The 13,560-nt window shown below is 42.6% G+C and overlaps 1 protein-coding gene across 1 annotated transcript; it reads right to left on the bottom strand.

Moving 5' to 3' along the window:
• Positions 1–12,478: 12,478 nt before the first annotated feature.
• On the bottom strand, positions 12,479–13,236 carry NAA11 (N-alpha-acetyltransferase 11, NatA catalytic subunit). The gene has a single exon (XM_056111147.1). The coding sequence runs from the start codon at positions 13,103–13,105 to the stop codon at positions 12,479–12,481; it is 627 nt and encodes a 208-aa protein (XP_055967122.1). The 5' UTR covers positions 13,106–13,236.
• Positions 13,237–13,560: the final 324 nt, after the last annotated feature.

The raw sequence follows: 13,560 nt of genomic DNA, 5'->3' as shown, positions 1-13,560 counted from the left end.
TTCTGCCATTTTTTTATATGAATGGGATTTGCTCTAATTTTGATTTTCTGAATGATTTCTTCCTTTTCATTCTTCTATCAGTTTTTACCTGAGCACCTGCCATTATTACCTGAGCACATTTTAAGACCAATCAGAGGAGGAGGGGTCAGAGTGATGGTACACTATAGCCTTGTTGTGGCTGGGCAGGGTTTGGTTCCTGGCACCCCATGTGGCCCCCAAGACTGGCAAGAGTGACCCTTGAGTGTACAGCCAGGAGTAAGCTCTGAGCAGTGCTGGGTGTGACCCCAAAACAAAAAAATCAGAGGAAAAGAAATGGAAGAGATTTTCTGTATAAAAACTAGATAATGGGGCTGGAGCAATAGCACAGCAGGTAGGGCGTTTGCCTTGCACGCGGTCGACCCAGGTTTGATTCCCAGCATCCCATATGGTCCCCTGAGCACCGCCAGGAGTGATTCCTGAGTGCAAAGCCAGGAGTAACCCCTGAGCATTGCCGGGTGTGACCCAAAAAAGAAAATAAGCCAAAAAAAAAAAACAACAACTAGATAATCTCCATATAAAATTATATTCAAATATGAAATCATGTATTGGAATTAATAGTCTTCTAAAATGTTTACTTCCCAGTTAGAAGTAGAAGGAAACTAATTGTTCTTGTACACATATTTTTTCAGGATGACTAGACAAGAAAAAAAATCATCGCTATTTTTGCACTGATTTGAATTTGGGGGGAAGGGGGAAGTCTCTGAAATTAGTAGCAGTAGCATTTACACGTCTTCTTACAAATTGCAATGCAGTTTTTTTTCACACTATCTCATTACACAATAACCTTTAGATCATGGCAGTTATTTTTGTTTTAAAAATAAAACTGACATGCCAAAGGATATCCAGATGGTGGTAAACCAAACTAGGCTTAAACTTTTAGCCCTTGGACTATGAGGTCTGTGATTTTCCAGTCTATTAACCTATCCCTCAGGGAAACTGCTCAACTTCATAGAAAGTCAAGTTTATATAATAAGTCTTTATAATATGAGGTGATGTTCCTGTTCCCAGAGGACAAAACCTGTCTTAATTTTGGCTAGGGAAGCAATGCATGTACGATTTATCATGAAGATTTCTTTTTCGCCTAAGCTACACAAATGTAATTCCTATGTTCATGTAAGGAAACATGTCTTAAGTAAGCCTTCAAATGTGCTTCAAAAATGATCTTGTGTCCGGGGGAAAAAGTATAAAGAAGTACTTTGACAAGTCATTTGACTTGTTTCATTGGTTCTGTCTGGATACTATTAATAAAAGCTCCCAGATCATCTGTGTGTTGACAGGATGTGGAGAACTACTGAGTGGGCACCCGATTCTGTCAGTGACTCTAGCATGGGCCAGCATCTGGTTCTTGAAAGGTCATTGCAATACTTGTTGGTTTTGTTCTGGGAAAAAAATTAAGTCTTTTTCTGGGATTTGTATTATCTCTATTCAAGCTAGCACAGCATTATTACCAAGCTTTTTGACTATAATTTTGAGAGGGAAAAAAAAAACCTCAAAAGAATAAAGTTGATCAACATGTGCTAGGGGAAAGTGGGCTGAGTGGGAAGACTGAGGAAAAGAGAGAGATAAGTGATGATCCCCAAAATGTCACTGAAATTGCATAATAGTGCTTTATATAAAAAAGTAACAATCATACACATTTCACATGACCACAGTTATGTAAAATTCTATGCGTTTACACATTTTATCTTTTTTAATCGACTATAGAACAGTTTTAATCTTACAGAAATATGAGCAGAAATATAAAGTTCTTAAATACCACCTCAACACCACCGAGATGTTTTATAACAAACATGCTTAATATCTGCTGTTTTTCACTTCGGATAAATTAACATGGTGGGGGATTATCATCATGTAAAGAGTGCCCATCAATTTATCTTTTATGAAAAACCCAATGCCTTATATTCATCAGTGATTTTCAGATGGCAGGATATAAAGCAATTAGCACAGGAGTATTAAAAATACAGGATTCTGATTTTGCAAATAATCATTTAATAATAATTTTGCAAAAAATTCCACTCTTAGGTGGAATCAGAGAAACTGCATTTTTAACAAATCACCAGGTCTGCTGCAACTGGTCTATGAGCTGTACTCAGAGAAATCCTGAGCTAGAAATTTTTATCCCTGGATGGGCAATTTGAAACCAACTCCATCTATACTAAAATCTCATTCTCCAAATAAAACGGATATTTTCGCATTTTGGGTGAAATGTGAGCATGGAAAAATTTTGTATCTCTCGGGTAATTCATGGGCTAATGAACACAGCAAATTAACTACGAGATAAAAGTAGAATTTAAGGAATTGGAATGATTATACAGTGGGTTATATTCTTGCATGTGGCCAACCTGGGTTCAACCCCCAACTTCCCACATGGTGTCGGAGCCTGCCAGGAACAATTCCTGAATGCAGAGTCAGGAGTAACCCTTGAGCATCACCAGGTGTGGAGCAAAAAAAAAGTAGACTTAACAAAAAAATCTCCTATAAATTCACTTGTTTGGAAGTCAAAGATGAGGAAGCAACAGAATATGTGGAACATTCTAATACAAAGTGCTGATTATTATCAATATATTTCCTACACCATATGTAAACTTTGTTATACCATCTTGGTGAATTATATCTGGAATTTTTACTAAAATTATTGGGCCACTGATCTTGTATGACAAAATTTCAAAGAAATTTTCAAAAAAAAAAGATTTCTGTGTGTTTAAGAAAAGTATCTGGGCCAGAAATGCTACTCAGGAGAACACACACCTTATACTTATGAAGCCTGGTTTCAATCTCTGGCACTGTTAATGAATTTTTAAAAAGAGTGTGTGTGTGTGTGCGTGCGTGTGCGTGTGTGTGTACATGGGGGGGGGGGGGATTCTGGATTATTAGTTACAGGTGTTTGAACTGCAGTTCAAGGTTGAAAATCATTGAGCAACAGTTTCAGCACTGTCTAGGAACTCGTTAGAAATGCAGATACTCAGGGCTTCAGATATGCCTGAGCAGAATCTGCATTTTTAGCATGATTCCCCAGATGATTCATCAGCACATAAAAATTTGAAAATATTTCCTTTCAGCTATTTCGGAGTCCTGATCTTTCTCAAATTTTTCCGGGCTTGGGCTAATTTATAGCACTCCCCCCATCTTCTCCCACATATCCACACACACACACACACACACATTATTTTTATTTTGGTGATCATCTTTACCCCCCTTGTTCTGTCTCTCTCAGCCAAAGACACAGACTCTAAGTGGCAATTCAGAGGCTTCATTAACAAGTATCTCTATTTAAATAGCCAAGGAAAACTTTGCATCTTGATGGTAATATTTCTGAAGAGTTTTCCGATAGACCTAAACCTAACACAGAAGTGTTTCAAAGCTACAAATAATGGACGGAGTGAGAGTCACAAGCTATAACTAGTATAAAGATAATCATTCTGAACTCTACCACATCCTTTAAAGCCTTCTTTGGCCCCTCTAGGATTGTGCTTAAAGGAAAATGTAGTCAGTCCATGGGGGCCAGAGTGAGGGGGATGGAGACATAAACACACACACAATGTGAAAGAACTGCTTTTGGTATGACAAAACACCAGTGTTGCAGGCTATGACAACCCAGTGCTCCAGAAAGCACACGGTTCCTTCCCCTATGTTACCTTGGACCCGCTTGAGAACCTGCTAATTTCCACTCAAGGCAATATTATTACTGTTTATTTTACTCTCATTATCTAAGCAGAACAGTCTAAATAAGTGGGTTATTTCAATTCTGCTAAAATTTCTTAGGGGGGGGGAAAAAAGGATTTTAACAGTAACAAAGAAAAACAGCCAATAATATTTTAGAAATAATACTGCAAAAGCCAGATAAAATTTCTTCCTTTCCAATTACTTCAATTTTTATCAGCGAGTTAGCAGAGACAGCAGTGTCCTGGTGCCGGAAAGAAATCATTCAGGTAAGCGGAGGCTACTTCTGTTTCTCCATCTGTTAAGCTGTTAACATGAAGACATATTGACAAGGGCTCAAGGAAAACATGGAATATTTCATCAGTAAGATTATGCTGCCCTAGAGACAGATGTTAGAAAGCTGTAATATTTAAAAATAAAGAGATAAACACATGCTTGAGGGGAAGAAATAAAATAGTTTGAACTGGAGAGAAAATGAGAAGAAAAAAGGAGAGATGGATAACAGAGGTTTATACGGCACAGAAAATGGAAAATCCTTATTAGATAGGGAAAAAACAATTATATCTGCCTCAGACAATTATTTACTCTTAGGCATAAATTCTTAGGATGGATTGAGGTAGTCTTGTAAGAAGTGTTTACCTGGCTAATATTACAGTGAACAGATTTCTCATTATCAGATGAATAAAGTCAAGGTTTTAACAAGTTCATATAAACTAGTTTTAATAAAAATTTAAGTGTGAGAAATGTTAACTACTATACTAATTCACATCAGTGATTATAAAAATAACATTAATGATAACTTTTGATGCAGAGGTGAACACACTTCTCTTCACTTATTTTTAATGGAGAAAAAAAGTAAAACCCATTTTTTAAAATTTACTTATTTTTATTTATTTTACTTATTTTTAACCTAAATATATTTTAAGGGGAAAAAACCTAACAAATGACTTAGATTTGTCATATATTAACACAATTTTTTTAAACCCAGAGATGCTCAGGGGTTACTCCAGGCTCTGCACTCAGGAACTACTCCTGTTAGTTCTCAGGGGACTATATGGGATGCTGGGGATCGAACCCAGGTTGGCCACATGCAAGGCAAACACCCTACCTGCTGTAGTATTGCTCTGGCCTAAACACAACATTTTTAAACAGCCAATTTTCCTTTTTATCCTGAAGTTTTCACACTTTGACAAATAAAACTCAGAACATAGCAGTGAGAAAGTAAAAGGAGCTCTGGCTTTGATTTCAAATAGACATTGGGTTGAAATTCTAGAAATCTACTTGCTTCTCTGCGCTTCAGATTCCTCACCTATGAAAGAAGATAACCTATCTCCCACTGTTGAGAGGATCTGGTGTATTATTTGTAAAGGCCCCAGCATTGAAAATGAATGTTACAGACAATAATCGGCAAGTATTGTCATTACCAAAAAACAAACTGACACGAAAAGACATTAAATATTACAATTTAATTAGTGGTTGTCCTTTTCTTAAAATCTCCAAGTTTTGATTGCAAGTTGAAGTCCTTACCACTGTCTCCCACTGGGAATAAGGAAATGCCTCAAAATAAGAGGTAAGTTCCCACAGGAGAGGAGGAAATGAAATACTTCTACCAGAGAGAGAGAGAGAGAGAGAGAGAGGAGAGAGAGAGAAGGAAGAGAATGGGGAAATGAGGGCTAACTTGATGGTCCTCACCACCCCTTCAAGGATGGTAAAACCAAACAATGACAAAAGCAGAAAGCAGAGGAGCTTTAGAGTATCTGTCCTACTTCCTAGTTGGCACTCCAGGAAGAGACCAGCAAGCAAACCACACCCAGGATTACTACAAACACAATCAAATGGCAGCACGGTGGAAGCAGACCCAGGTCTCAAACTTCCCTGGCTCCTGTGTGCAGGTGTTCATCCAGGACCCCAGCAGGGAGTGGCAAGCTCTTGGGAGGAGAGTGAGAACGCATGGGGACCGCTGTGTGACAATCCCAGAGCAGACACTGCAGGACAGACAGGTTCCGCCGGAGCTCAGAGGGCAAACACGGCTGAGACACGAAGGCCGGCAATGCTGTTGAGAAGCGAGAAGAGAACAAGTGAGCAAGGGAACGCCAGAAGTTCTGGTCACTTTTTTGAAAACTCAGATCCTGGTTTAACCAATGACAGACGTTGGAATAGACAGCTCCAACACCGGGATATTGGTAAGGATTCAGATGATCAACCACGCATGGACCCAAGGCTGTCCTGCCACGAGGACAAGAGGAACTTTTCCTGATACATAAATGCTATGCTGGGGCATTTGCCTTGCTTGTAGCCAACCTCATTTCAGTCACCAGCACCACATATGATCCTGAGAACCACCAGGAGTGATCCTGAGTACAGCTGGATGTGTAGTCCGTAAACCAGATTTTTTTTTTTGGCCAGGAGAAAGGGGAGTTGGGTTAACAGTCAAAGCCAAGATCTACCTCACCAATACTATTTTGAATCTAAAAAGACATCGTTTTGCTTACCTTCTTTCAAATTCTACCCCATCCGACCCTACAGTATACTCCAAATGAAATGCTAAAGAAAGGAAAAGGCCATTTAAGTTCTTAGTAAGCCAGAGGCAATGTGTTTAATCCTATATGTCATACTACCTAAGTTTTTCATTGCGTTCTGGAGATTAAAGCAAAATAACGATTTTATTCGGTATTCAAAACTTTGAAGTGCCCAATTTATATCAGGTAACAGAAAATAATACCTTGCAAACATTATTTTCTCTCCTTGCAAGTGACAAAGGTAATTTGGGAAGGTTCTTTCTTTTCTATCTTCATTCAATACTTACTGAATATCTATTTAAAGAAACAAGGATAAATGAGACTAGGGAACTTTTTAAAACAGAAAGGTTTTTGTGATACCAGTGAAGTATACATAAATTCAAGAAAAGCTAGGAATATTGCTAGCCATTACTGAATAACTAAAAACAATACAAAGAACCTTACAATTAAAAAGATGTTGTTATTATTAAATGCACACAGAAGGAATATGAAAAAGGTTATTATACACAGTGCGTAAAAGTCGTTTTTGTTTAAAACAATTATGGAAAAGCTGACTTTTAGAAAAATTGCAGTAAATCATGTTGTAGGACAAGATGTAATATTAATTTTTTTTCTTTTTGGGTCACACCCAGCGATGCTCAGGGGTTACTCCTGGCTCTGCACTAAGGAATTACTCCTGGTGGAGCTGGGGGAACCATATGGGATGCCGGGGATTAAACCCAGGTCTGCCGCATGCAAGGCACACGCCCTACCTGCTGTACTATCGCTCTGGCCCCCATAATATAAAATATTTTAAAGTCTATTTGCTGTGAAGAGACGCAGCAAAAGTTTAAGAGTAGTATTTAAGAGTAGTATGATGTTTAAAGGCAGATTTTTTTAAAAAATTTTTTACTCATTCTTTCTTGATGTATTCCAGGAGAGTGCGAAAAGAGCTGAAATGTATGCTGTGCATGCAAGAATCTGGTTTGATTCCCAGGACCACATGGTCTCCTGAGCACTGTCAGGGGTGACCCCCTGAGGACCACTGGATGTGACTCTGAAAAGGTAAAGGTCCTCGCATTGTTCATCGATTTGCTCGAGCGGGCCCAGTAACGTCTCCATTGGAGACTTTGTTGTTACTGTGTCTGGCATATCGAATGCGTCACGGGGAGCTTGCCAGGCTCTGCCCTGCGGGCGAGATACTCCCGGTAGCTTGCCGGGCTCTCCGAGAGGGGCGGAGGAATCGAACTCGGGTCGGCCATGTTGGCTGCGTGCAAGGCAAACGCCCTACTGCTATGCTATTTAAAATAAATTAAGGCATACAAAAAAAATTTTTTTAAGAAAAACAAACATTTCTTTCTAAAAACATGATTATAGCCTTAATTTGTTAAGCTCAAATTTTCACTTTAGTAGATTTTCTTATAGACAACTGAGGCCTGGAAAAAATGTTAATTGTTAACATGACTTTAGGAACACAAAATGAAATTTTATGGCTTGGTTTTAAAAGAAACCTATGACGTTTGGTGGATATTAGTCTATAAAAATGGTGTCTCTGAATGCTTTGAGAAAGGCTTTTATTTGGCTCTTTGAACCATTGCCCATCCATAGAATGTTTAATATCCTCTCTTCCTCACCTCTTCTACTGTAAAGCTCGTTAGATTTTATATACTGGAACATAGAGCACACAATTTAGGGGAAACCTCTGCTTTTACCAATTGCCTCTGACCATAATTCAGTCATCCTAAATGTTCATCTTACACTGATTGAAAAGTGACATTAAGATTATAAATAATTCAGCAAATGGTCTTGCTCTGATTAGTATTTCCAAATAGTATTTTATCTCTTCCCAGCCCCCTCTTCATCTTCAGAGAGTACAGTTGGTTCCATTTGAAATCTATGATTTCTGGCATATCTGGGGTAAGGTTATACTAGGAATTTACCAGACCTGTCAGTCTCTAACTTTCTTCCATATTTCATTATATCATTCTGGTTATAATTAGTTGTCTGGTAAAATTAAGAACAGTCTATTTCAGTGAATGCTCATGTGAACATTTAACAACTTTTTGTTAGGATGACAGCTTAGCGACAGAGAGAATAAACCAGAAATGGAGAGTCGCTGTAGTAACCTTGGTTAACACAATATTGCCAGCTCCCTGGAAAAATTCTAAGATTTCTGCCTTTCTCTTTTGTGTTATTAATCACCAAGCACATATTTCTTGTCAGGAGACGAGCATCAGTTTGATAGCATTCCTGCCTCAACTAGCATGTTTTGAACTGACCTGTCTTCATTGCAGTGGCTCCCTGGAAATTTTACCGCTGATGAGCATTGATTCAGCTGAATGCTTTGACATTCAGCTTGTCAGTGAAAGCTATTTTAATCATTAAGATGCAGCTCCCTTCCAAGATTGCAAACTGTTGCTGCTCATACACAATATTCTGTCATTTGATTGCAGCAGAGAAGAAAAGAACCTGAATGGTTGGTTGCTATTACTATAGAATGTATTAAGATCCAAGATTTATAGAGTACTTAACTACGTGGAAGGTACTATGAAACGCTATTTATAGGGATTGCTTCTTTTTAATCCTTACTGTAATAGAGACTCCGAACCTCAGTTTGCATCCCTGTCCTCCCTTTATTAATGGTATGGCAGCAGTTCTCATCTATAAAATGGTCTGGAAGAAACAATTACTAATATTATTGATAACTGTACCTACAACAACATGAAATGGGACAATAAACAATTCTTAGAATAGTACTTGTGGGGCCCATTGGATTGTTCAATGGTTTGGAAAACCTGTCTTGGAAAGATCGAGAGTTCAGTCCCTGGTGCAGCCACATGCACTGAGTATGGTCCTGATAACTCTGCTCTCTGTGCTTGGAAAGTGCTGTCTTGTGATCCCTTGTGTCGCAAGTGATTTCTGCCCAATGTGGGAAGTCCGGTAAGCCTGGGAGAACACTACCTAAAAGTGACACGCAAGCACCATGGTTAGGAACTGTGGCGTGCACGTGTGTGTGTGTGTGTGTGTGTGTGTGTGTCCAGGAATAGAAGCACTGCAAGTATAAGAACAATATTACATTAATGTATTTTAAAAAAAAAAATCTTAATTTACATGCAAATTTGGATTGGAACTCCCCAGGGTTTTCAGACACATGTAAACTTGACAACACTGCTCTCAAGCCATTAATCTTTAATTTTAGATTTTTGTGCTGACTTTATTAGACCAAGTGAATAAGCCACTATGAATCCTTCTCGTTGCCAAACGTCAAGGCTTCCTTTAACATTCCTGAGCTAATGAAGTCACTTGTGCTTTACAGTTTAAGTTCAGCAGTAATAGATACACATAAAACACAGTGCATTTGTTTCCTGGCACACACTGGGATTTACTCAAGGTTTACTCGTGGCTCAGGGAACACTCAGGTAGAACCTGGGGACCATGTGCTGTGCTGGAGATCAAATTGGACTCGACCGTGTGCAAGGCAAATAGTGACCTAGCCCTGTTATCTCTCTCCAGCTCCTTAAGCCTTTTAAAAACTACTTTAAGTGACAGAATTAGTTTGTATTAGGAGGTACAGTAATAGTTTTGTTCTTTGAGTTTTCGTGGCAGTTTTCACATATTAAGAGAATAAACAATAGCAAAACAATAGCAAAATGAGGCAGAGTGGAAGAGGGAGGGAAAAAGTAGCAAAAATGAACCTCCCAAGTACCCATTACTAATATTCAACAATTATATGTAGCCATTCTTTAGATTTTGGACATTCTTCATTCTTGGGGGGAGGGAGAAGGTTAGGCCATATGTTGTGCTGGGGACGACTCCCATTTTAGTGCTTCCTGATTGCTTCTGGCAGTGCTCTGGGGTCATGTGATGTTGGTAATCAAGCCCTGGACCTCACATATACAAGGCAAGTGGTCTTCCTCTGAACAAATCCCAGTCCTAACTGTAGTATTTTAGAGTAAATTATGAAAGGCATGTTATTTCACCCACCTCTAAAATGTAAAGCTTTACAAAGCTTTCTAATCTTATCTAACAAAATAATATCTAACAGTTCATTAATAATTACAGATTATGTTCAAATTCTGCCTAGTTGTCTTTAAAATGTTTCATTTCAATCAGAATCCAAGCAATGCCCATGATGAATTGCATTTAAGCTAATGTATCTCCAATGCTTGTCTTAAGAGATAAATTCCTCCTCCCCATTTTCAATAGAAATATTTGGGGATACCAGACCATTTTTTTTTAATATTCTGTCATTCTTAATTTGCTGAGCCACGATCTTTTTTTGTTTTTAGGTCACACCTTGCAGTGCTCGGAGTCACTTCTACCCGCAGGGAACCATATTGTGATGCCAGAGATTCAACCAATGAATGCAAGGCAAGTGCCGTATCTGCTTGCCTCCTGTATTATCTCTCTGACTCCTGTCAATCTCTCTCTTACACACACACAAACACACACACACACACACACACACACACACACACACTTAGTTAGAATTATAGCTAAAAGTCTAGAGTCTTGTTTGCATTCAAGATGTATTTCATACACACTTGTAATTTTCTTTTAGCAGAATGACATAGGTAGAAATGTCTGCCAAGCACCATGAGGTACATTAACATTTGTCTCCCTTCTAGTAACTTTATTTCTTAATTTATTTTTATTTACTTGGATTTGGGGACAACACCCAGCAGTGCTCAAGGCTTACTCCTGGCTCTGCGTTCAGAGGTCAGTCCAAGTGAGCCAGTGGGGACCACAACATACCCGGGATTGAAGCTGGGCCTGCTGCACATGGGAAGCAAGTGCCTTACATGCACTATTATCACTCCAGCCCGCTTCTAGTGACTTTAATCTGGACCAGGTACTGCAAGTGTGGCAAAGCTGATCGGAGCTCCGATTTCCTCTTCAACAGGATCATCAACTGATGGCAGCTGACGGAGATCAAGCCTCCCATTAAAAAGTACAAAATGGGAGCTGGAGCGATAGCACAGTGAGTAGAGAGTTTGCCTTGCAAGGAGCCGACCAGGGTTCAATTCCCAGCATCCTATATGGTCCCCTGAGCACCGCCAGGAATAATTCCTGAGTGCATGAGCCAGGAACTAACCCTGTGCACCACCAAGTGTGACCCATAAAGTAAAAAAAAGGTACAAAATGGGGGTATGGAGCGGGTAAGTCACTAGCCTTACAGCAAGGTGCCCAGGTTCAACCCTCTGGCACCACATATGGTACCCCCAGGCTGCCTGGAGTGATCCTGGAGCACAGGACAGGAGTAAGCCCTGAGTATTGACCGCCAGGTGTGACATGAAGAGGGAAAAGGGAAAAAAAAAAAAGAATTGCAAAATGATAAGTGCCTGCTGTTGCATGCTGTACTATCACTGAGGCTTGCTTCTAGCGACTTTAATCTGGACCAGGTACTGCAAGGGAGGCCAGGCTGACCCATTATTCCCGTGCTCCTATTTCCTCTTCAACAGTATCAACTGATGGCAGCGGACTACGTCGAGCCTTCCATTAAGAAGGGGGGTATGCAGCAATACAGCAAGTAATGAACTAACCAGCCTTACAGGAAGCCAACCCAGGTTCAGCCCCACCGTGGCACCACATACCCGTACCCTTAGGCTGCCAGGAGTGACACAGGAGCACAGGGCCAGGAGTAAGCCCTGAGTACTGACCGCCAGGTATGACCCAAAAGAGAGAAATAAAAATAAATAAAGAGGAGCTGGAGCCACAGCACAGCCGGTAGGGCACTTTGCCTTGCATGCTGCGACCCGGTTTCGACACCCAGCATCCCATATGTTCCCCGTGAGCACCGCCAGGAGTAATTCCTGAGTGCAGAGCCAGGAGCAACCCCTGTGCCTCATGGGCTGTGACCCCAAAAGCAAAAAAAAAAAAAAACAAACAAACAAACAAACAAAAAAAACCCAAAATGAAAAAATAAAGAATTGCACACTGATGCGTGCCGAATTCTTAAGATCCTTTCTGCACAACCACGATGTCAATAAAAGGGCCTTTCTTTCCCTCAACGGTGGTGCAAATACCCCAACATCCAATCCACCCCGAAGCAGGGAGGAGATTCGAGTGCAATGATTTTGGGGTGGTGGGGAGCGGGGAGAGACTTCCATCTCCTCGCAGATGGGGAATTCCCGCACTGTGCACGCTACACTCCCAAGCCAAGCCACGAGGGACGAGCCTGACCTCCCCAACCCGGCTCCGGGGCTCCCACGTGCCCGGGGCGGGGCGGGGCGGGGCCGGTGCCATCCGGGGTCGGTCGCGGGGATACCTGGGGCGGGCTCTTAGGAGGTGCCATCCCGGTCGCAGCCGCCGCCACCGCCGCCGGTGCTCCCGGGGGCGCTGCTCGCTTCCTCCTTGCCGTCACCCCCGCCGGCGCCGCCGGCCTCCGAGCAGCCGCCCTTCTCCTTGGGCTCCAGCTGCCGCCGCCGCCGCAGCAGCTCGTCCGCCATGGGCGACAGGTCCCGGCGCATGGCGAAGGCGTCCTCGCCGTCCGCATAGTACTTGGGCTCCACCTCGCTGACCTGGAAGTTGAGCGTGTTGGCGTAGAGGTGCAGCGCCGCCCGGTTGCTCTTGCGCACGTGCAGGGACACGTACTTGGCGCCGAAGTTCTCGATCATGGCCCGCGAGGCCTGGTCCATGAGCTTCTGGGCCAGGCCGAGGCGGCGGTGCGAGCGCTTGACGGCCAGCGAGGTGATGTGTCCGTGGGGGGCGTCCTCGGGGTCCTCCTCCATCTTGGCCAGCACGTAGCCCACGATCTGGCCGCCCTCGTCCTCGGCGATGTAGGAGAGCTGCGGCCACGACAGGCCGTGGTAGAAGTAGTACTTCATCTGGTAGTTCTCGGGCAGGCACAGCAGGTTGCAGTGCTGCATGTTCATCAGGTCGTCGGGACGCGCGTTGCGGATGTTCATGATGGCGGCGGCCGCGGCGGCGGCGGCGGTGCTGGTGGCGGTGCCGGTGGTGGGGGTGGCGGCCCGAGGTGCGGCGCGGCCTGAGGCACAGCGGAGAGGCGGGGCCTCAGCACCCCGGACCCGGACCCGGACCCGGAGCCCGACGGCGCTCTCGGCGGGAACGCGGCAGCTGCGGCAGGTGGCGGGAAGCAGGAGGCCCGGGAGGCTGAGGGACGCGGAGCCGTGCGTCACTCCCGGAAGTGCGTCACCACGTCGCAGCCAATGAGCGTCAGGCTTCATTGTGCGCCTGCGCGTGCCGCCCGGTGGGCGGGGGATGAGCAGCCCTGGAGGAGCGCTTGCGCGTGGTGGCCTCTCGGGTGTAGATCTCGACCTGCAGGCCGGAATTCATTTAACATCATTCCTTTTTTTTTTTTTTTTTTTTTTTTTTTTGCCTTTTTGGATCACACCCAGCGGTG

The sequence above is a fragment of the Sorex fumeus genome, unplaced genomic scaffold, assembly GCF_029834395.1.
Source record: "Sorex fumeus unplaced genomic scaffold, SorFum_2.1 ptg000013l, whole genome shotgun sequence".
NCBI classification, from domain to species: Eukaryota; Metazoa; Chordata; class Mammalia; order Eulipotyphla; family Soricidae; genus Sorex; species Sorex fumeus.
Note: the sequence above shows the minus strand (reverse complement) of the source record. Positions and strands in the feature narration are given on the sequence as shown.

Coding starts and splice junctions, on each gene's coding strand:
- NAA11 (XM_056111147.1), bottom strand. CDS start 13,105: ATGAACATCCGCAACGCGCGTCCCGACGACCTGATGAACATGCAGCAC.